This window comes from Leptodactylus fuscus, chromosome 6 (genome assembly GCF_031893055.1).
Source record: "Leptodactylus fuscus isolate aLepFus1 chromosome 6, aLepFus1.hap2, whole genome shotgun sequence".
Taxonomy (NCBI): Eukaryota; Metazoa; Chordata; class Amphibia; order Anura; family Leptodactylidae; genus Leptodactylus; species Leptodactylus fuscus.
The window spans coordinates 103,379,219-103,399,593 of record NC_134270.1 but is presented as its reverse complement, the minus strand read 5'-3'; the positions used below and the strand labels follow the sequence as shown (position 1 = coordinate 103,399,593).

Sequence of the window (20,375 nt, the reverse complement as noted above, 5' to 3'; positions counted from 1 at the left end):
AATTCTTGGCTAAATAGCAAGGGCCATATGAAATTATGGAGAAGGTTGGAGATGTAAATTATAGAGTACATCAACCAGGTAAACGGAAGCCCTACCAAATCTACCATGTAAATTTAATCAAACCTTGGAAGTTTCAGGAGCTCTTGTTAGCAGTCAACAATACAAGCAAAGGGATACCATATCTCTGGGATACCAAAGGTTATCATTCCAGAAGCTCATTCACAAATTCAGGAGGTAAAAGAGTTTGTGCAACGCGAGATGCATTCTCTGAATTACCAGGTTGAAACCACTAAATGAAACCTGACATCATAACAGAACCGGGTGTCAGAGTGAACCAAAAGCCATACAGGTGAGGTGAGGCGCAAAGCTATTGCATAAAAAGTGCAAATGATGCTTAATCACACAAACACAGTTTTTCCTCCGTCTTCCCCATTCTGAATTTTTTCCCGCTTACCAGTATATTGTACGGAATAGTAAATAGCACCTTTACAAAGTACAATTTGTTCTGCAAAAATTAAGCCCTCACACAGCTTTGTCAATGGAAAAATAAAATAGTTATGGCTCTTGGAAGGAGTGATGTAAAAAAATTAAATCATAAAATGGGTGCGACCAGAAGGGAGACTGTCACCAGAACCCATTATACCCACACAGTCCCAAGAAGTCGTCAGGAAGTATATCCTGATTTCAACTCATTCCGCCCCCTACACCATTCTGCCCTGGGCGTAATTATGTCTGCAGCTTCTTGAAGCCTCCGGGAGCAGACACAGAGGAGAAAAACAGCAGGGAACAGGGTGAGATGAGTATGGGTGCATTCACACGGAGGAAAATGGCGCTGAATTTGGTGTGGAATTTCAGCGCTGAACCCATTGAAGTCAATGGGAGGCTTTTTTTTAGCGCTGAAATTCCCCATCATTTTCTTCCGTGTGAATGGACCTGTTAGAATCATATCTTCTATCTCGTATTTGTCATCCATTTTTCTCTAGCAAAGATATGTAGTCTTGTCTCAAAAGGAATTTGTTAGACTAATTAACATGGAGATGCTATGGGCTACCAGGAAATGGAATGCTAATGAATCCTTATCTAGCTGATTGACTTCAGAGTTGCACCTTTGTGTCAAGAGTGTGTAACACAGGATGTTCTATAGAAACACTGGAAGTTAGATCCAAGAAGTGACACGTGTGTGTGTGTGTGTGTGTGTGTGTGGGTGGTAGCCCATCTAGGCCTGTTAATTAATTATTTAATTTGGAACCCTGCAACATACTCTTACGAGGACAATTTAATGTCCCCAACAGACCCTATTACTGTTTTTTGTTTGTTCGGTACCAGAAAAGGGACATAATATTGTTAGGGCAACTGCAGGGGGATTTTTAACTGCAGGAGCAGGTGGAGGGGGACGTTAAACTCTGGGGGCAGATGGAGGGGACATAATAATGTGGGGGCATTATAGTCATGTCAGGGTGACTGTAGGAGTGTTATACTACGTGGTGGCCCACAGAGAAATGGATGGGACTAGGAAGAGACAAAGTGTAAGTGGATAAACTGTCCCTCTTTCTGTCCTATGAAAATCGGTAGGTATGTAGAGAGGTTAGGGCCACCTGACTCTAAAAGCAGTTTCCTTGACAATAACAGTGATGGCAACACAGGCTCCATTTCACAAAGGGAAACCACTGTTTGAGTCACATGACCATAATCTGGATTAATAACAGTAAACCATCCCAGACTTCCAGGTAAAGCCAGGCCCCTCTTAGCCCATTTGGCCAGTAACTTTGTATGAACTAGGTGGCGACCCTAACCATATCTGGGATAGTAATGCTGGCACTTTTAGTCAGCTAACACAAACGGGGAGCCACAGGCTGGAAACCGCTCCTATACATCAGAGTTACTGTATGGCAACCATCTTTCCAACAGCTAGTAGGAGGGCTATTACACGGACGGCAGAGTTTCCGGGGGACGAGTTACGCGATGACACCGGCCGTCGCCCTGGGAACGTTCTGTGCTGGGGCCTTGTTTCCGGGGGACGTTCTGTATTGCTGCACAGTAAGATGGCGGCTCAGCAAGGGGAAGCGGTGCAACAGTTTGTGATGGTGACCGGCTCGGAGGAGGAAAGAGCGCGTTTTTTTCTTGAGTCCGCCGGCTGGGACTTGCAGGTAATGAGATAGGGTTGATAAGAAGGAGAGAATTGTGCGGCACGTAGGAAGGAGAAGTGAGGGCCCCGGGGAGGAGAACGCACTGTCATCTCGCTGACCCATTTCACACAGATCCACGGCCCCTCCCCTCCTCTCATTTTATTTGCTTGACACCCTTACATCTTGTATCACTGCCTTCGCTAATTCTCCACAACTGCAGCTCCTCTGCCTTTTGCATCCATTTTATTGTTAGGTATCCTGGGAATTGTAGTTCTACGTCATGGTAGTGCTGTAGGGGATTTTCCCTGTAACTAAGACTGTGGCTAGGGGATAAATGTGTGGTATCTGTGGGTATGTCATGTTAATAGGAGTCCTGGAGTGCAGATGTGGTTCTAGTCACTGCCATGGGGTAATGTGGCCCTGTAATCGGCTATTTCAGTCATGGTCAGTGTGGAGAGCGATGGTCACACATGGACCCTTCCACCCCATTCACACTGGGAGGCCCTGGCAGTCCACTCACCTGCCATCAAACACTTTTTCCTTTTAAAGCAGTTTGGCTTCTCCTCTATCCACAAATCACTGCGGGTCCAACCTCTCCGTCTCCCATAGAAAATTTCGGTGTCATAATTGAGCTGTGGAATTGCAGTCCGGCTGCCACTCAATGTTAAGGAAATTGTCAGAGATTATTTAAAATGTGACAATTTCAAGCAGCCGTATGGAAAATAGTTAATTTGTGCATCTTTGTTTTTCTCAGTGATGCACACGGTTTTTGTCAGTTTTATTTTTGCATCTTTTTCTTTGTGTGACTGGGGAGCAAATTTTCTTTAAAATGGAGGGAGAACATCTGTCGTGTTTGTTTTTTTGTTTTTTTTTTAAATTGCACAATGTTTCCTCTCCTTTATGGGACTTACATCTTTGCGTCACTTGGGGTGGGGCTAGAACCTGTGATGTGGATGTGGTAGTAATGGGCTAATACCTTAGCCTGCTAACCTGAACCACTGAGCTGATACGGGTTAGGAAAGATCAAATGATCGTCACTCCAGTCGAAAGCCACATCATGGCAGCTCTTGTAGTATTAAGGAAGGGACGATACTAAACCTTCCCTGCCTTCTCCTTGGATGTTCATTTGTTAATAACAGCCGATTCCCTGTTGCTGTAGCTGCACAATCTCATGCAGAATTCATTGCCAAGTGCCCAACGTATATAGGCAACTGGTTAAGATGAGAGATATATATGATGTGCAGTGTTGCAGCAATTGGTTCCTGTGACTTCTCTTTGAAGACACTTGCAGAAAGTGATGTGTTAAGCTGAAGTAAATTTGCTATGGTCTGACGATTCAACTTCCTTACTAATGTAAAAAAATAAACAGCTTAGCTATCAGTAGTGCTAAACTATGGCTTTTGTTGTAGGTTTCACCAGCAGAATTTGTGTACACTCTATTATGTGGTGAAACAATGAGGCAATGAAAAGGTCCTATTATAGAGACAAATTGTTTCTATCTAGACAATACTCTGTGTGCTAGTATTTGTTATAATGTATCGGCCTATAGGCTGATGGGCTCATAGAGGATTTCCTAGGCTGGTTAGGGCTATAAAAGAAAAACCTCAGCTGTGAGAAGTGAACAGTGCTTATTAACTAATGAATGTAACCTCATTTATGAGACTTATACTGTAGCTCCTGTTCACATCAGGTCTGTGCGTTCTGTCAAACATATATTTTGGAAGGGTAGTTGTATACAGTGGCATGCATCACCCACTGGTCTCAATATAAAGACAAAATATAAATCTAACTCATGGTATGTTTTGTCATGCTGTGGTGCAGTCTACTACTCTTTCTAACTATAAATAAGGCTGTGTTCACATCATGCTCCTAGCATTGGCTTAGCAGATCCATGGTAACAGAATCTAACCTAGTGGCAATTTTTTAAATAGACTTCAGTGTTAACTAGCCTGAGTTCTATGGCAGGAGTACTATACCTTGAAATAGGGCTGGGCAATTAATCGAAAAATAACCAAAAGTGTCCTATGCGGTTAACCGGTGTAATTTTCTGGACGTTGGTTATTTTTGTTTGGTTATTACATTACTTTGCGAGCCTTTGCCTCTTGTTTTATTCGGACTAGAGCTGGACCATTAACTGAATTATTTCAATCATAAGGAGTTTGACAATTCAGTTTTTTAACAGACTCGTCAAATTGGCTCCTTCCCTTTCTGTGTCGCCCCTTCTGGTACTTGCTCACAAGCAGAGTGAGAGCCATAACTGCCAGGTCTCTGTTGTATTACAGGTTGGTCCCGTTCACATGGCAGAAAAGGAAGAGCACCACCGGCTTTTTTGTGCGGTTAGGTGCGACAGGATGCCAATGCAGTGCATCATGCTCCTCATTAGTCCCAGATGAATAGGCCTAATCAGGTAGTAGTATTGAGCCGTGGCTGACTCAGCCGCGGAATCTGCTCGGATCATAGGTCATGTCACTTTTTTTTCAGCTAAATGAAAAAAAATCACTAGCGGTAAAAAAAAAAAAAAAAAATTCTGTGTGAGCTGACCCAGAGGTAAAGTGTTCCAATGCCAGAAAAAGTATTAATACTTGTGAGACTTATTCAATTCCTAAAAATGCTTTTACAGGTATTTGTCGCCTGCGTGTATTCATTACTGTGACCTTTGATAGATATAATATTTTTAGTTCTCCTTTGGGGGCTTAACCATGTGATCATCTCTGGTAAGTTCTAATAGTTTTAATAAGATGGCAGACCAGGGGGTGGCCCCAACTACCATGACAGTTCATTCGCACACCACAGTTGTGTTATCGTGGGTTGACGGGACCACTAAGATGCCGCAGTTACTAGAGACTCATGCAGCATAGTGTCAGTTGTATACTAATGGTGTACAAGGTTTACTAAGTAGTTCCCAAGGCTACTCCATACATGTATTATGGGTTGTTGGAGGTATTTCCTGACAGCACAGTACTTTTACGGTGGATGTTGGGAAGAGGCTGATGCAGTTATATAAGCATTTAGGATTATAGTGGAGGGTGAGGTATTTGTATAAGATTACTGCATTTATCAGAAGTCACAAGCCCTGCTTTCCAACTGTCACATAGCACCACAATCACCTTTGTAGGAAATTACTAGCATATGGTGAGACTGCTGTGAACACACAATGAGAGATGCAAAACACAACAACCTGACCAAGACTGGATAGTCCGTACGTCAGGTTGGGATATGTTCTGTGGATCGTGTAGGCCGTGCATCTTCTGCTATGTCATGTCTTTGTATTTTCAGCACTTGTCTAGCATATTTAATGCAGTAAGGGGAAGAGACGTGAACTGGATCTTGCATCAGTTGTTTTGTGGATCTATCCTGTCCGATGTAATTTATTTTTAAAACCTTTGGCTGGTTGATGGTATACGCAAGTATTTAGGATAGTATAGTTAAAGGATAAGTTTATTATGGAAAACTGTACAATTGAAAGGCTCCTCTAGTACCTTATTGGGCCACCTCTAGCCTGGATACAAGAAGAGATGTTTGGTTTGGTTTCAATAATGAAATGAATAATTATATTAAGGATTGTAAATTATAATTACATTTATTGTATAATTAATTAGATACATAGTTTGTTGCATATTGACTTTCAGAGAAATTCAGTCGCTGGCTTTTTAGTAAAAAAAAAAAAAATTGTCCTGCAGCTGAAGGTAATTGATAGTGATAACCTATCCGTAATATAGACCATCAGTATCATGTCAGTCATTGTCCAACATCCACACCCTGTCCTGATCAGCTGTTTCGGCAGCTGGAAGCCACATATACTAGGTATACATCCAGAAGCAAGTGAATTGGAGTGGAGCTTAAGTTCCAGGCGCCACCGTTACAGTGTACAGAGACGGATGCTGTATACACTGTATGCTGGAACTGCAGCACCGCTTCTATTCACTTGAATAGGAGCAGAGATGCTTCCGGCTGTAAACCTAGTATATATGCTTCCAGCGGCTGAAACAGCTTATTGAGATGAGACCCTAATCGATCTGATATAGATGACCCTTATCCTATATATAGGTCATCAGTATTAACCTTTTAACTGCCGAGGACGTAGCTCTACGTCCTCCCAGGGTGGCACTTAGGTAGTAGAGGACGTATCTAACATGTCCTTACTACTAATGCTGATATCTCAGGACTGAATGCGGATATCTTGATGGTTTAAGATTCATGTTAAAGATGAGTATCAACAGTGAATCGCTTTGGAACTGTAAGGGTTATTCTGAAGAACTTGGTATCATTTTAAAGATGAGATACAAAATTATTTGTTTTTGTCACAAAGTTGCATGAAGGTGTATGTGTCTATTGACCCATTGAGACATATGTAATCTTCAGGTTGTCTACGTTCAAAAACATATAGGATTTAGGGGTTCACTTGCTTTCCACACTGTGTTATCCCTACATATCATAGGATGATACTTTTTTAACATTTCCAGCTTCAAAGCAGATTTTTGTTCCTTCCAGATCTACTGATTTTCTGAAGACATGTGCATGCGGGTGTAGGCCTTAGTGATATGAATGAACTCTGCACATATTTAACTCTTATTTTTAAGAGGTTTGGTGCATATAATTTTTTGTTTGGTTTATATATAACATTCGCTTTAAATCAAAATTGCATGAAGGTACCTGTTCGCATACAGTACCAAGTGGCATTCTGACACTGGGTTCACACCAGCGTCTGGACTCCGTTATCAGGTTTCCGTCTTCTGCATGCAGAAGACAGAAACATGTCATGCCGAGTCCGACCGTGAGCACCGGTGAGCGTTTTATGCTCTCCGCAGCGAGACCGTTTTTTTTAAACCGGACACTGAGTACTACATGTCCGACTCTGTGTCCGGTTTAAAAAAAACAATTTTGCCGCGGAGAGCATAAAACGCTCACCGGCGCTTACGGCCGGACACTTTTCAAACCCATTCAAATGAATGGGTTTGAAAGATGCCTACAGGTTTCCGTTTCCTGCTCTGTTTTGTGCAGGAAATGGAAACCTGCAGAACGGAGTCCCGGGCGCAGATGTGAATGAGCCCTGACAATGCTGCAGGTGTCTACTTTAAGAAAATATATAGGCATGGGGGGGTTGGATGACTTTTTAATGTTTCAATTTAGGTTTGATTTGTCTATCTCAAAACTGTGAAAATTGCTTCAGCTACCAGAGGTGCAAAATTTCCAGAGACCATTGGCAGTGAAAAGGTTAATTACCTTCAGGCCCTGAACAACCCCCTTTAATGAGGATCTTTAATGCTTCTGACTGATCATGAATCAATTTATCACACAAGAAGTTGGGGCAGTGTGTCACTCCACAACAAGAGTAGGAATGAAGCACTTGCCTACCATAAGGCCTCAATAACCTGACTGTTGTTGGATCCCAAACAGAACCTGAATTTGTCACTAAAGGTGAGACCATATGTTTCCAGTCCATAGCATTCCATGCTGTCTGGTTGTCAATGGCTGGATATGTAATGGGAATGAAGTCAAGTTCTTTCTGTTAAGTTCCTACAAATGGTCCGAGTGGGGACAGGGATGCAAAGTGAAGGTGTCACCTGTGGATGGCGGACAAGAAAACAGAAGAAGATGCTCATACTTGTTGGATTATCAAACGGTCCTCTATATTGAATCTGGGCCATTCACCTGTTTGACGTGTGTTCACTCTCAGATAACCACCTTACCCAACAGCTTAGTCAGATTTGCCAAAATCGCCATTCTGCTGTTCTCTTCAGTTATGCACCCCTCCTCAACATGTCAGCTGGAAAAATATCTTTCAGTTCAGTGTAAAGGCATGCCTAGCAGTCTGCAATCTCTCGCCAAGGTGTACACTACCCAAAAGTAGCATCTGAGAGTTGTTTTAAAGGGTAGCAGGGGAAGCATACTTGAATCATCTTTTGGTAAGACTCGGTGTCCATTCAGACTACACTTGTAATTGTTTACATATCTTTTCTTCAGTCAGAATATAACAAAACAAACCCTATGCAGAAAAAAAATGTCTTGGGATAATCTATTCATTTCACTGACAGCTTCGAAGATATTTGCCCGAACGTCCTACCCATAGATCCTGCAGCAACAGTGTTTGGGTCTTTAGGGTAGCTTCCACAAAGCATTTATAATGAATGGATATCACTCCCCCACTACCACCCTTTTTGGGCACCAATTTCAATAAGGCTTCTCCACCTGTGCAAATTCAGATCAACAGGGATGTCTAGTTCTTGTTGTAATTCTGCAGTGTAAGAATAATGCACAGACTGGCAGTCTATCAGAGAGCTTAGCGAGTTCAGCATTAGTAGTCATTGTGTAGCCCCGCAATACCCCATCACGTTCTTTGTTTTATCCCACACCTTATGTAGGAGTTGGTAGGTGGGATATTAAGTTCCCAGCTCTCCCAATCTACCTGCATCGAGTACATGTTGAGACCCCAATATATGTCTTATCACCACCTCCGCCGCCGTATGGAGCATCTTATGGTTCTAATTGGGACGAGGGGTAGTACAGCCGAAGACTGGTGAAAGCTAGGCCACTTCTTTGAGCCTCTGCAGGGCTTCTAAACTAATTCATGGACACTTTGCTCCCGAATCAGGTCTTTTACATTATGGAATATGTGAAGCATTAGTCATATCAGGGAGTTCTGTAGGAAGTAGAGGATCTGCAGTATAAATAAAGTTTACATCATGCTGTTTTTTTTAGATGGAATCTCTGCAGTAGGGACTGAAAATTGAGCACCTAAACGTTTCTAAACCTAGCTGTAACATGTATACGTAAATATCTGGAGTGGCACTGCTGTAGCTTGAACTTGCAGTGGCTGCTGGTCCACTAATAAGAGGGAAGACCTAGACCCCGTATATAAACAAACTAGACAGCTGGCCATAGGTAGTGATAAGTTTCTTAAGATCATGTGCTTACAGGACTGCCTTTTCCTGCACATCTCAATGTGTAAAACCCCAAATCATAACTATTCATTGTCGAATTGCCACTGCAAACAGGAGTGGTGACAAGAGGCAGACCTGACAAGTCCTTCCATTTAGTGGAAACTCATCCGAAAGAAGAACATGTGTCCTGACTTCTGGCTTGCGGAGGGGTATAGAGCAACTGCATCCATCTAATAAAGGAGTCTCCAGACAGTGTAGAATGGCCCAAAGAATTGACCAGTTTGCAGCGTGAAGTGAAGCCCCTGCACAAGGATCATCGTCCTTCAGGAGAACCTGTAGGCTCAGAAAGAGCTGCCACAGGTTCAAATCCGTTGCCATGTTAGGCATAAAACCGTCTTGATCCTGATGTATTACGGTTGTAATTACTGTAGACAGTCGGTTGGACACCAATTTAGCCAAGAGTTTGACATCCACTGAATGATTTACATGTCTGCCTGACATAACTGTGTGCTGGGTTTTACAGCAGTCCAACATTCCTTTCTTGGGGAGTAATTTTTGTTTTATGCCAATGATTATATATCAACATCCTGAGGAAAGTTTACCTGCAGTATTGGCAACTCTAGCTTAGCTGCATTGTCTGGAGTCTGAGGTGATCTGATATTCACCCCAGTTATCGGAGACTCGTTCTTCTGCTCTGTCTTTCCTCCATGCTTTACACTGCAGATCTGCTTTTCAGAATGCATGCTGTGTATAAGCACAGTCATACCTTAATCTGTACATGGAGTCCTAATTTTTATTTTTTACTATTTGACCTAGTGACGTGTCTTTGTAACAGAATGTTGGCTCCAATAGCTGTATCTGCTAGAAGAACCTGCTTGGTCTTCATAAGACAGCGATACATGCATGCTTGCTTCTTCATTACTTGCACATGATCAGTTTACACACAATGTGGCTATTACACCTGATCTATTTCAATGAATTGCCTGCCAGTGTTCCTAACCATCTAGTGGTCAAAGAGAATGTGGCCAGTCACTAATGGGTTAATTCCTGAAGTTAACCAAACACCTTTATATATAACAACAGTTTTTTGTATAGAAATACCTTATAATTTTACTTTTTTCCTCCATTCAGCTAGCTTTGGCCAGTTTTTACGAGGACGGGGGAGATGATGACATAGAGACACAATCACAGCCACCGCCAGGTTCCACTTCGCGTGGTTCTGGACCCAGGTAAGTGTCCTGACAGTGACATTCTTCCTATTGATAGCATAGCAGTGGAATGCACCATTGGTGACTTGCTGAGGGGGGACCAGAATACTCTGATGTCTAAAGTGCTGGGCCACGTTTTCGGGGGGGGGTGTTTTGTTTTTGTTTTTTTTTTCTTCAGCACTCTTACCAACTTAGTACTGCAACACAGCCAAATTCAGACAATGTCTTTTTAATAGGCAGGTCGTTGCACATACTCTGTTTGCATGCACCAAGGCACTATCAGTACATCTGGCTGTTTTAGACCGTGCAACGTTAGACAAAATGGTCCTAAACTGTGCCAGGTTCATTAGTGTTTGATAAATCTGGCATATTGTTAAATTGTCTAGTCTTTTTCATATGCCTTGGAAATGATACAATTCATAAATGAGACACATATCATCACATATCTGTTTGGATGCAAATGTATGTCATAAAAGTAAGGTGTGCTATGTTTTTGTTTGTCTCCCAAAAAACTGACAAACCATGTTTTCACCCGTTTTTTTGTTTTTAAAATTGATTCATCCATTAAACTATTGGCCAAACAGATGTAAAGAAAAAACAAAACATAATTTGAATACTAGTAATCACTTAAGGATAGGGAACAGGGAAAAAGTATTCAGCCACCAGCAGCAATAATAAAATTCAGATCAAAAAATGATGACCATTCCACTTAACTTTCCTTAAAAACAAAAGGGGACACCGAGCCAACCGTAGTGTGATAACTTCTAGATAAGTAAATGTTCAAATGAGGAAAAAGGCTCACCTTGGAGGGTTGTGGATTATAACCACAACACTTTTTGTACATGCATATGTAAAATTCCTTCTCCTAGGTCGAGGCAGCAAAGTTCCTGACACCTCGCAGGTGTAATATTGTGTGGTATAAGGACCAATGGCTCAGATTTGTTCTGAATCCGAAACTGAGGAACTGCGCTCTCTTATTTAGTGGTTAAAAGTACACGATTTTATTGACTTCAGACAAACTTTCACACAACGCGTTTCGGGCGTTATACTACGCCCTTCCTCAGGTGTATTAGTTTCTACAATTAAAACACAACAACATACGTCTAAGCAATATGCGGTTGCAGCTCTCCAATAAATAGTTAAAACCAGCATCTCACTTTACATCAAATAAAACAAATGTAAATCATGTACACAATGTAAGCAATGGACCTCTTTGAAACTTAATTACAGAACATCTCATTGTTAGCACCCTAAATTGTGGGCAATGTTTCACACAGTGTTATCTACCTGCCCAGTATTATCTACATAGTGGGAAGTAAAATGGTAAACGACCACTGGAGGACCCAGTTTAAGAGTCATCTATCTATATTCTTCTCCTCAGAGTCAGGAGGGCACGTACGTTAAAGTCCATGTTGGCCCCTAGCAGACTAAGAAAGAAAGACACAGGTGCTACTAGTAGTCGCACAGTCACCAAATCGCCTGGTAGTTGGAAATGTTATGGAAAGAAATGTAAGTGCTGTGCTACTATCATGCACGGCACTAAGGATATTTGTAGTACTAGTACTGGGGAAACACTCGATATCAAACACCATCTTTCATGTGATTCTAAGTATATTATTTACGTCCTACAGTGCACATGCGGCCTACAATATGTAGGACGTACCATAAGGACACTTCGAGAAAGGCTGAACAAGCACCGTTCCAATGTGCTTAATAAATTTGAGAAGCACAGCGTATCGAGACATGCTGCCTTGTATCACAATGGTGATTTTAAGGATTTTTCAGTTATTCCAGTAGATCACATTCCGGACACCCACCAAAATAGATTTCAGCTCCTCCGTAGACGGGAAATGTATTGGATTTATCGTTTAGATACGTTGGCCCCATCAGGGTTGAACGAGGCATTAGAAGATGTAACCAATTAAATTAAGGTCCATCTGGGAGCAATTTGAGGCCAAGAAAAAATTTTTAAAAAAGGAAACTAGTCCAAAATACTGTAGTTTATTGTGAACAATATATTTTTTTAGACAACCACGAAAATAGGGTAGGGAACTAGGCCAAACACATTCAAATTACCAACTATACATTCATTCAATCATTTAGTCATTTGTACTTACATGTATACATTTATAATATTTATAACATTGTTTGTTCTTAAAAATGTATTTAGAACCTAAAGGTAATGAATTTTTAATACAATGTCTTCTATAATAACTGGGACCTTTATAGCTACCCATTCATCTATTGAAGCAGCAGGGCTCGCTGAAGTAGCGAGCGATCGCTTGATAGCCCAGCATAGTTGCGGTGCGGCTATAACAGACGCATGCGCAGTTTCTATATTTTCACATGCGTGTACTACATTTTTTCATGGATTAAATAAAGAAGAGTTTTACCTTTCCTAACGGGGCTACGCTGGTTCTATTTCTCGAACGATCTGCATAATTTGAATACAGCTTATCTGATTCCCACAAAGCTAATTCTTGATCCGATATCAAAGAATACAGACAATTCTACTGTTTAAAGGGTTACTCGATTTATAAGACTGATGGTCTGTCTGTGGGTGTCCAACACGCAGGACCCCTGTAGATCATCGGACAATGGAGAGCTGCCCTCTCACCCACTATACACATTGCGGCATCATAGACTTCAGTGGGACAGCTCTTCAGTACCTACACTCACCGCTACAGTTAGTATGGTGAGTGAGTAGCGGCTCTTCTGCCCTGCCTCAATACAAGAGCTCTACAGATCCTAAGGATAGGCCGTCAATCTTAGAAACCGGATAACCCCTTTAAATACAAAAAATCGCAAGAAACATACAGGGGCACATTTATGAAACTTTGGTTTTTACAACACGTTTGTGGAAATGTATCATGGCAGAAACATTGACTGCTTTATGCCAGAAAAAAGTGCCAACGTTTTGGCGCAAGGTGATGCAAATTACAATACATTTTCTTTCCTGCAAGACATTTTTTTGTTGCAGATTAAGCCAGCATTTTGCTTGATAAATCTCCCCAAATCCACCAGAATTCTGGCATAATAATGTCATAAACTTTCTAACCTGCTTTGTGCCAAATTTATCAAGTGTTTTATACATTTAATAAAGGTGACGAAAATGTAAATGGCGTTATAGTTACTATCCCTGCGTGTGGACTTACCCCACTCCTAAGATGTACTATTTTTAAAGAAAATCCAATAAAAGCGAAGTTTTATCTATAATCATCGGAGTCCTGGCATGCCGGAATTCTCTTCTTCTTTTGTCTGCATTTAAATAAAGGTGTGTGACTTAAAGAGGACCTTTCAATTCCTCAGGCACATATGGGGCTGGAGATATCGGTGCCGTTACCGATCTCTGCCCACTTTCAGAAGGGCGTTCCTGACAGTCTAGCTGTAGAATCAAGCAACACAATAGACATAAATATAAGCCAATATATGCAAGGTTGGAGTGAACCCAATGTTGGCTACCTGACACCCCCAAAATTTACAGGCATATACATAGATGATGGGAATAAGACACCTGCATTCAATGGGTTGGCTGTTATAGTGTAACCCAGTGTTTTATAGTTTTCCACCCAGTCACCATTCTTCATTTATAGATTTATTCAGACCATGTTTTTTTTAATCACCAGGCAGTATCAAGACATTCTAGAAAGCTTAAAATAATGCTAAGGCTGCTAAGATTGAAATGCAAGAATCATTAAGTATATTTTAACCCTTTAATACAGAGGTCATGGCTATAAACAAATGCCAAACTGTAGACAATTATTTTCTGGCATTTAAAATAAAAACAACCCCTTATATATATTCTTCTGGGTCCAGTCGACTTCTTTCCTGTCTGACCATTCATCTTCACATATCACTATATATTTGGGCACATGCTGTCTGAAGCTGAAGTTAGTGCAGCATTTGTTAAGTGAGACAGCCTTGCTGATGTAGTGTAGTGTACTGACTGCTACAAAAATCAGATTGACTCCTAAAGTGTTCGACGTTCTGAGAGAGCAAGCATAAGACTAATTCCAGCTACTAACTTTTACCCATGCCTTCCATCTCAGCGATCACAGGGTGACGTCTTTTAGAGACTTGGTGCACGCACAGGAAGAGGAGGAGGAAGAAGAGGAAGGACAAAGGTCAGAGGTTTTCATTGTCTTATGTGCTAGGTGTTGAGTTGTTGTAGAAATGTGTTTTGGGGATATTTAGGATACTGATGTCTAGGCCAATGACACTATGAACAGATCTGTGGTTAAAGAAGACCTGTCATCAGGCCTGAAAAGCTAATGACATAAAGGACCCAGTGGGTGCTGTCACCCTGAGCGCTTTGGTATTTTGTTCATGCAAATCTTTTCAGCCATTCTAAAAATATAAGTCCTATTATTATTTATGCAAATAATGATATACCAGCCAAGTGGGCTTTTCAAACATGGTGACACGTGCTCTTTAAAGGGAATCTATCAAGGCAGTTTGGGACACTAAACCATCCACAGGTCCTCATGGACTGGAGGGTTTGTGTCCCAATTTGTCCTGTTGTAATGCAATCTGTGTCTGCATTTAAAAAAAATCAAAAAAAAATCAGCTGTGCTCCCCATGCTGGTGCATTTTTTTCAGTGAAGCCAGAGGAGTACATTTTGGCTTCAATGAGCATGTGGCAAATCTTGGGGTGTCCACCTCTGGCTTCACTGAAGAATTGTGCATATGTGCACCAGACATGCATGTGATGAGACTCTTTGGACTCCTCTTTAGGTAAGTATAAAGGGTTGCTGTTTTTAATACTGTCATGGACCGTTTTAAGATATGATGATTTGAGGTACTAAACCCCCATTCCATAAGGGCTTGTGGCTGGTTTAGTGTCCCAAATCGCAGTGACAAGTTCCCTTTCACAGCCACACTAAAATCTTAGATCAAATTCCCAAGGGTCTGGGAAGCTGAGATGTAAAAGCTATTTGTTGTAGAACTGGTTTAGCATATTACAATGCAGACCTTATAGTCATCAGCTTCAATAAAGGGTGTGCCTGGGATAATTATATTTTTATGTCTATTGAAATGTTGTTAGGAGAAGAGAACAAAACCTCTGATGTCTGATCACCTTTCTGAATGCGACTTGCTAATGGAAGTACATCATGATTGTCTGTGTAGATTCAGAAATTGCAGTCATTTTACAAAACTGTCCTAATTTTGGCAAGACAGTCTTGTTCCTAGGGAACAGTATTAGTATTTATAGTCTCTTTTCATAGGGTAAGTATTCTAGTAGCTCTCTGTGAACAGTGACCTCATGATTTTCTTACAGGTTTTACGCTGGGGGCTCAGAGAGAAGCGGGCAGCAAATTGTTGGACCTCCAAGAAAGAAGAGCCCTAATGAGTTGGTGGAAGATCTATTCAAAGGCGCCAAAGAACATGGAGCTGTCGCTGTGGACAGAACTTCTAAAAGCCCTGGAGAAAGCAGCAGCAGCAGCCGAGCATCGGTGAGAATAGTAATAAGATGCCTATACAAACTACATTATCTTAGTCTATAGTTTAGTGCACATGCTGAGCCTGGTGCTCTGTAATAGATTTTCTCAGTGCATTATTGGGCCACTGCAGCCTGAGTTACAGCAAGTCAGAACTCTCTTACGGATATTGAACATTCACTTATAAATGATCTTATCTACTTATTTTCAGGCGTTTACAGGTGGTGGCTACAGGTTGGGGGCAACCCCAGAAGAGGAATCTGCTTATGTAGCTGGTGCTCGCAAACATCAAGGACAGGATGTGAGTATCTGACTATATCATGTGTCTATATATTTGCAAGATTTGCTAAAGCTGTAATACTTCTTTGGTTGTTTAGTTTTTGATGAGCAGTAACATTCTCATCCCCTGCTGTAGGTCCATGTGGTTTTAAAGCTCTGGAAGAACGGATTCAGCCTGGATGATGGTGAACTGCGTAGCTATCAGGATCCCAACAATGCACAATTCCTGGAAGCTATACGCAGAGGGTATGAGTTTTAGGATAAAGTCTTTTATAGTGAGCTGGGTCAATTAAAGGTGTTTCTCCCATCTCATTGGCATATCCTTAGGACCTCCATCTTTAGGATTCTACCATCTCTCAGGGAAACGTGAGGCTAGCAATAGCTTGTAGCACTGGTTTCAGTCGAGAGATGGTATAGTTTGCCTCTTTCCATGAATGTCTGTAGGAGTTATATAAAGAAGCTATTAAATGGGGATCCTCCATTTTACCAGTAGAAAAATGAGGATTTATGAGAGTAGTTTGAGCTTATGCATTTTAGTTAAGACAAATGAATCTATACCAAGAATGTTCTTGGTACATGTAATTGGCTGAAAGGGCTCCATTAGCTTGTCCATTAGCTATAGTAGGATATTAATAATCCCTTGAAACTGAATTTAAAAGGGTTTTCTCATTTCAGAATTTCACCTACCCTCCTGTCCTTCTCCCCTCCACTTCCTGATTTTCAGCTCTGCAGCATGCTCCTTATGTTGCAACATTATCTCTGGAATTACATATAAAAATAACACATACTGTTCAGCAAAATGTTTTAGTCCTTATCAGGGCTCAGCAACTGAAAACAATATACAGAGAGAGAAGAGAATTTGTGACCATGGACTAGAGTCATCAGCCTGACGAGAGGTGGTCTGTAATCTAAGCAACATGATATAAATACTGACAAATGGAGCTTAGCTTAAGCTACAAGCTTATATATCATTCTGGAGATGAGAATACCCCTTTTAAAGCCAAAATTGTTACCTAACCCCAGGGATGAGTGACTGCATAACTACATCTGTTAACATTTTCCATAACCTTGTTTCACCGTATATTGCAAAACAGGGAGATTCCAGGTGAGCTACGCAGACTAGCCCAAGGTGGACAGGTAAATTTAGATATGGAAGACCACCGTGATGAAGACTTTGTGAAACCTAAAGCTTCTTTCAAAGCCTTCACAGGAGAAGGGCAGAAACTGGGCAGGTAAGAGAGGTTTCTTCAGTCATGCCTTTGGTATTGTGACATTTCTTTCTTTCGTAACGCATACTTTTTGGTCCCCTTTTCTGCTGCCAGTACGGCCCCCAACGTCCTGAGCACAGCATCCCCATCACAGCAGGCTGAAAATGAGGCCAGAGCCAGCTCCTCAGTGATCATCAATGACTCTGACCCAGTCACTAACATCCAGATTCGGTTGGCAGATGGCGGGAGACTGGTCCAAAAGTTCAATCACAGTCACCGGTATGAGTTCTTTTTTCCATTGTGTATATCTACATCAGGTTAATAGCTGAAGGTGGTTTCCCATTATTACAATTCATTGCAATTCAATAAGAGGTGCCAGAAAACAAATTACCTTCACTAGCACTAAGAGCAAGGGAATCCTGGGTTCCATTTAACACTCGAAAGACCAGTACACGGACAATGCTGTCGATGTAGTTAAAGGAACTGCTAGTCTGGAACAGAGAAGAGTTCATTTTAGGGATTCTAGTTATGGTACGGAAGGGTTTACATTAGGAATTGTGATAGACCTGTCTGAAAAGATGTGTCTTTAGTTTGCGCTTGTAGCTGTAGAAATTGGGAGTTAATCTGATTGTCCGGGATAGAACATTTCAGAGAAGTGGTGCAACTCGGGAGAAGTCTTGTATATGAGCGTGGGAGGTTCTGATAATGAAGGATGTACAGTAAGTCTTAGGTCATTGAGTGCCCTTCCTCTCTCCCTACCTCCCATACACCCACTCTCTGACTCTTTAGCTATCTTGTCCACTACTAGCCCTTCCCTACCTACTCAGTTCAACCCCCATCCCAATTATATACTTATCTCTCTTCCTTCCAGGGTTCTTCCTGTGGGACGGCTCCTCCTTCTTTTCTGATTCTGCCAGCGCTACTCTGTGCTTTTCAACCAATGATCAACCTCTACTGCACAGACGTAGGAGCTCCGCAGTAGAGGTAGATTATCAGCTGCAGAACACAGAGCACCGCTGGAATGATAACGCATGCCGGTAGTCAGAAAAGAGGGAGGAGCCATCCTGTAGGAAGAAGCCTGGATAGAAGATAGGCAAGTATGGTGGAGGGGAGGGGGGGGTGGTTTTAGTAGTGGCGGTCGGTTTCAAGAAACAGGGAAACGGATCGTCACAGGATAACCAGCAAATTTCCCTGGGGCGGTCATATGGGTAAATAGACATTTTTGATAAACTATGCTATTTAGAAAGTAGGCGGGGGGGGGGGGAGAGTGTTTAGATTAGTGTAGGGATTATTTTTTTTATCCCGGACAACCCCTTTAAATTGTCTGTTCCTAACCATGGGGAATATGGGGGAATAGGGTCTTCCCTACTTGATGCTCAAATATTACCTTTGTCAAATACATATCCTACATGAAAATGAATTCATACTCCTGACCTGCACTTTACTGATATTGTCGGTCTCCTTTACAGGATCTGTGATGTCCGGATGTTTATTGCGAGTGCCCGACCAGCCATGGCTGCCACTAGCTTTGTACTAATGACAACTTTCCCTAACAAAGAATTGACCGATGAAAACCTGACACTGAAGGAGGCAAACCTTCTAAATGCCGTCATTGTGCAGCGATTAATATGACATCACGTTTTCCCCTCCCCCATCCCGGCCTTCTATTCCATTCTTCCCTGCTGTTCTAACCTCCACTGGTGACATGGAGCCATTCTGTCTTGTAGTCTTGGGTTCCTCAATGCTTTGAGTGGACTCCTATCGTCTCTAGACGTACATTTTGCAGGGTTTGTAATAAGCATTGGACTTAAAGTGAAATAAATAGGAAATAAAAAAAAACAAAAACCTTCCCTGCTGTCTTAATTTACATGTGTGACCTGAATCCTGAGTGTGACCATTTATACCAAATGCCGGAGGTAAGGATCTTAGAAAAGCTTAAATCCAAAAATAGTTCCTTGGAATAAGATGAGAATTATTATTATAGCTATGCAAGGTAGTTATTTGAAATGGAATAAAAATCTGCTGAAGTTGTCACACAGCCTGAGTATCTGGAACAATGTCTAGCATCTCTACCGATGTCTATATCCTGTTTCTGCACTCCACTTAGTTTATAATATTTTATACCTTCCAGGACCCTACACTGTGAAGATGATGTAACTCCAGGTCCTGAAAGCTGCAATACCTGCTGTTGATAACACCATGGAGGTGACCTGTGTCTGAAAGAGGGCTCTATAGGGAGTAGATTATGTGAAAGAGAGGAGGAGCAAGAAGGCATTTTCACAGGAGAGTTAGTCAGGGCTATGGAGCCGCAGGCAGGACCAATTTTGGGTGGAGTCGGTCAGAAAAATACCTTATAAATCCTCAAATTCATTAAAAAATAAGTTCACAGTTTTTTTTACAGGCAGATTTTGAGAAGGAATCTGCCTAAAAAAAAAACCCTTACATTTGTTTCTATGACAGCCAGTAGCAGATTTTTTTTTTTTCCCCTCTAGCTGTCTAGCGTCCAAAAAACTGTGTGAACTTTTACTGCTTCTGACTGACCATGGCTATGAATGAGTCAGAGCAGGAGTTGTGGAAATACAGAGGCATCGGAATTGATGGTTTGGCCCTACCAACTCCACAGTCCTTTAACAAGGGCAGAAGAATGGGGGAGCAAGTATTAGAGACAGTAGAGACAGAGACCTCCTACTCGCATGACTATCGTTGCTGGAAAAAAAGTCACACTGACTTATTGAAAAAGGTGAAAGCAGAATAAGGAAAGACTATGAATAGTTAACTACTACTATTCAGTGGATGGTCAGACAATTTATTTACTCAAAAAGGAAAATCACTGGTGTGTCCCTTTTAAGCAAATGTCCGCAGATTAACAATGTTGAATGCACTACAATGCTGGAAGTATATTGTGCCCAAAAAAACTGGATGTGGTGCTGATTTATCAAACATTTTATATACACATTTTTGCTCCTTGCTAGAAACTTTAATAGTTTCTAGATAAGGTGAAGAACTAATTTTTAAAAAATTTTTTTTTGGGGGCCACAATTCAGGTACAAAATATTGGTTTATAGTAAGATGAGATGTTGCATTGACTACACTAAAGTCTATAAGATGCGCAAATCTATCACACATAGTTAGCACTCTTATATTTCCGCTCTAGGTTTATGTTGTCTTTATTTTAGAGCTTATTATAATCTGCCCCATAATGCTAGGTTTACACATGTGTTTGGGTTTCCTTTTG

The 20,375-nt window shown here is 41.4% G+C and overlaps 1 protein-coding gene across 1 annotated transcript; it reads left to right on the top strand.

The window, feature by feature from the left end:
* Nucleotides 1–1,999: 1,999 nt before the first annotated feature.
* Nucleotides 2,000–18,979, top strand: NSFL1C (NSFL1 cofactor). Its single transcript, XM_075276941.1, has 9 exons — nucleotides 2,000–2,147; nucleotides 10,139–10,236; nucleotides 14,265–14,339; nucleotides 15,494–15,668; nucleotides 15,865–15,954; nucleotides 16,069–16,178; nucleotides 17,027–17,164; nucleotides 17,255–17,419; nucleotides 18,610–18,979. Exons 1-9 carry the CDS (start codon nucleotides 2,043–2,045, stop codon nucleotides 18,770–18,772), a joined length of 1,119 nt encoding a protein of 372 aa, XP_075133042.1. The 5' UTR covers nucleotides 2,000–2,042; the 3' UTR covers nucleotides 18,773–18,979.
* Nucleotides 18,980–20,375: the final 1,396 nt, after the last annotated feature.